We start from the raw sequence: 3,915 nt of genomic DNA on the forward strand, positions 1-3,915 counted from the left end.
AAACAAACTAAGTATGAGTTTTACTATGACAGTTTTGATAATAGCTAACCATGTGCCATGCATGGTCTCCATCAGCACATGGAGTTGTTTCACTTCTCCTGGAGATTGAAACTGTTGAAAGGTCAGAATCACTTTTAGGACTACTCCACCCCCGCTCAAGGTTAATTTATATACACCATAAAACAAACCTTCACACTCCCAGCACTGATGTCCATTCTGCTTCGGGTTCAGAGAGATTCTTAAAATGTAATTTAACCCTGACTTTGCTTGAGGGATCAGAACAGATTATGCAGCACAGACAAACTGCACATTATTAGAGAGGAAACATTCCTCAGATGGTTGGTGGATCTGGCAACACGGATGCTTGGCACGTCTGTCTTCTGAGAGTGTGTGTGTGTGTGTGTGTGTGTGTGTGTGTGTGTGTGTGTGTGTGTGTGTGTGTGTGTGTGTGTGTGTGTGTGTTTGTGTGTACTTGGCAGCACTACACACACTCCGAAGTCACGGTCTTCTTCAACATCTGTCCAATTCGAGAATGATCGCCAGGCTCACACAGAGAGGAACTCAAGGCAGCGAGGAAAACTTCAGCTTTCATTCAGTGACCACAAACAGCTGTAAGGTGCTGAATTATGCTTTGTGTTAACTTGCATATGAAAAAAATGCAATAGCATTCATATTTTAATCCTTGTATCATTAAGGTTGTGTGTGCATCAGTATTAAGGAAGGGGCAACTATTACATCTGTGTTTCCTCTAAAAACAAGACATGTCTATGGTTGTAGCTTTCTCTAATTCACTTTTAAGCCTTGAAAAGACCAACACACACAAAAAAAGAGAGACCTGAGTAAGACCAAAACAACATAAAACATTTGTCTGTTGTTCCCTTAAACATGTATTTTCTATACCATCACGACCAAACACATGCTTTATCAGGACTAAACCCCAAAATATTTAAAAAAAACACACCTTTTAATAGTCATATGATAAAATACTACCATAGAATAAGTTCCTTGCAGGTATTTCCACATAATGAAAGAGAAAGTATTTACTCAGCAGACTTCCAGAAAGTGAAGGCAGCCCTGCAGCTCCAAGGTCAAAGCTGAAATCTGACACCTCATGCTAAACTGCATGAAAGACAATTGTTTTCGACAATACTTCTAAATCTATACTGTTATCATTTTCTTGATTTTTGTAATTTGTAATTTTCTTGTTTTCTTTGGCCTTCTCTGGACGTTGTTTTTATTTTTGACATGTGACACAAAGGCTACACTTTATCCAGCTTATTTGATTAAGTATCGTCTTAACTGTCTTTAGTCTTCTTCCCGCAATGTAATGTCTTACATATGTTTGGAAAACTAATTTAAGAAGTAAGAATGCTTGTTTCCTGGAATCAGTCTCTGATGCCATGTGGATGTTCATCCAGAGTCTCACCGCCTCTATGCAGTTTAACCCCGCCCACATCGAGCGCTCAAACCGGCCATTGGTTCACCGTGGCCCGGTCCTTCCCACTGGAGGAGTTAAACATAGAGAGTCACACAGCTGGAGGTCAAACACACAGAACAGAAGGAGAGCCGCACAGTGGCTGATACTTCAGTCTGCTCTGTGGAGATGTTGTAAAAAAGAGTTTTCAGACTTTATGAAAGAAGCCGTCCAAAGTGTAACAATGTGGAAACCCGGAGCCGGATCCAGAAGCTCCGTGAATCCCGCTGCTGTCACCGCGGTGTCCTGCCTGCTGGTGACTGGGATGCTGGTGCTTTCGGTCGGACACCCGGGCAGTGGAGACCCGATGGAGCCTGGGGCTGCAACGACGAGCGGGAAAGTTTTCTCGGCGTATTTCAGGAAACTTACCCGGGAGAGGAGAGCTATAAGCCCACCTCCGAGGAGAAGCGTTCCCTCCGGGCCGGTGGAGCCTCTCTCCCCGGAGGACCTGTTCATAGCGGTGAAAACCACCGGGAGGTATCACCGGCAGAGACTGGAGCTGCTGCTTGACACCTGGATCTCCAGAAACATGCAACAGGTGAGACACAATCTGATACCCAGCTGTGGAAGAAGTACTCTGATCATATACTTAAGTACAAGTAGAAATATTATGGTCTTTAAAAACCCTAAGGAAACGCTCTGAGCTGAAAATGTCCCCTAAACTACAGGTATCAAAAGCAAAAGTATTTAGAATCCAGCATGGATCTTTTCTTTTCTTTACAGCATAATGTGCAATAGACTACTATTCATCTGTTTAAACAAATACATTTCATATGATTTTAAAGTTGTGGTTTGTCAAGGTTGAGTCAAATGTATTTAGGTTACTTAAAATACTGTAGTTGTAAAATACTAAATCAGATCATATAGAATAGGTACAAAGTAGCTAGTAATGAGATTTAAATAAACCTAGTTGAGTTACAATGACAACTTTACTTCTAAAATGTAGTGAAGTAAATGTTCATGTAGCATAAAATGTAAAGTAAATGAAAGAAAAAGTTTTTCAAAATAATACTTAATTACAACACCCAGTATAAGCCTACTTAGTGTCATTTAACCACTTATGTTACCTGTCATTGTAAACAATACTTTTGAATTGTATACAGGAAAACTTGAGATAGCTACGTTATATAAAAACAGACCAAATGTAAAAAGAGACTTTTGCTCAACAATAAACTATTAAAGCTGTTAGAAACCAGAAAGGTAAACTACTCTACTCTCTGTGTTAATGTGGGTGAAAACCATTCAGAAAGTGAATATTCATTAGCCTTTATCATGCAATTTGGTGCAAATCAGTCACACAAAAGGAGACCAGATAGTCTTTTTCTATTGTTTACTACAAGTAAACTTTAAATCCTGTGTTTATGTGGTTTATCAGCTGGTGCAGTTTTAATATTTGACAAGATCAAATGCACATTATCTGGCTTTAAGTGTGGTCCTGTGTAAATAGTACCTATATTAAGGGAAGTTATAAAGGTTTCCCAAATCTCCTGCTGCCATTGCGAGTGAGTTATAAACCCCCTGTAATGTGCCGGTGTCTGCAGGCCCTTTGATCCCTCTGCCAGTGCATTGTAAAAGTGAGATAGAGGCCTTTGTAATGTATGAGAGGAGAAGTGAGGAGCTAACAGGCCAACCGCAGGGCTGCTAACGTGTTGACATTATACAAGCGGGGGGTGTGAAGAGGAGAGATGGATGAAGCCTGGATTGCATTAAGTGGTTTCAATGAGATGCAGATTTGTTTGCAGAGTTGGGAATAAAAACAATTGTTCAGTTGTTGTTTAGACTGTCGTCGACATTCACAGAATCACTGCTTAATGAAAAACGGCTTCAAACATCAAGAAAAACTGAGATGTCATGGCTTTAAAAATAGCAGACAAAGCCAATGAAGTTCATTTTCAAAGGTTCAGAGTTAGAATGAAACGAAACACAAGTTTAAGTTACTTTTCCGCGTCTTCTTCACTACATTTAGGGGAAGCTGTGTGATGTTTAAACCACTAGCCTTAGATAGTATATATGTTTGGCCTAAAGCTTTTAGTATTGGGTTCAACGCCTTTTAACTAATCTCAACTTCTCTTTTTTCATAATATGCTTTACACTTACACAGTAATTTAACACTGAAAGGAGCAATCGTTTTTGCCTGAGTAGCAAAATAGTTTATTTTACTTAAAGTGGACCTATCATGCTATATTTGAATAATATATTGTAGGGCTAGGGCCATACCTATATAAAACATGTCTGTATTTTTTTTTCAAAATACCAAACAGATCATGCATTTTAGCCATGCCTCATTTCGCTCTATTTGCTCTAGTCCAGCCCTGTTTTTGCAAGGGCTGAATCTGGTTATGGCTAGAAAGGATCCGTCTTGTGTAAAACTCTCGCGAGAGTTTGCAAGTCACGTAGCTGAATGTTTACGTTAGGCAGGCAGCCTTTAAGTTACGATCGTT

The 3,915-nt window shown here is 39.8% G+C and overlaps 1 protein-coding gene across 1 annotated transcript in view; it reads left to right on the forward strand.

The window, feature by feature from the left end:
- Positions 1–1,561: 1,561 nt before the first annotated feature.
- The window catches only part of LOC104940897 (beta-1,3-N-acetylglucosaminyltransferase lunatic fringe-like), an 18,678-nt gene continuing 16,324 nt past the window's right edge, over positions 1,562–3,915 (forward strand). Inside the window, exon 1 of the mRNA XM_010765909.1 lies at positions 1,562–2,012. Coding sequence (XP_010764211.1) covers positions 1,632–2,012 — 381 coding nt within the window. The 5' untranslated portion in view covers positions 1,562–1,631. The remainder of the gene's footprint in view (positions 2,013–3,915) is intronic.

Source organism: Notothenia coriiceps, unplaced genomic scaffold (genome assembly GCF_000735185.1).
Source record: "Notothenia coriiceps isolate Sejong01 unplaced genomic scaffold, NC01 NC01_scaffold00002824, whole genome shotgun sequence".
Lineage (NCBI taxonomy): Eukaryota > Metazoa > Chordata > Actinopteri > Perciformes > Nototheniidae > Notothenia > Notothenia coriiceps.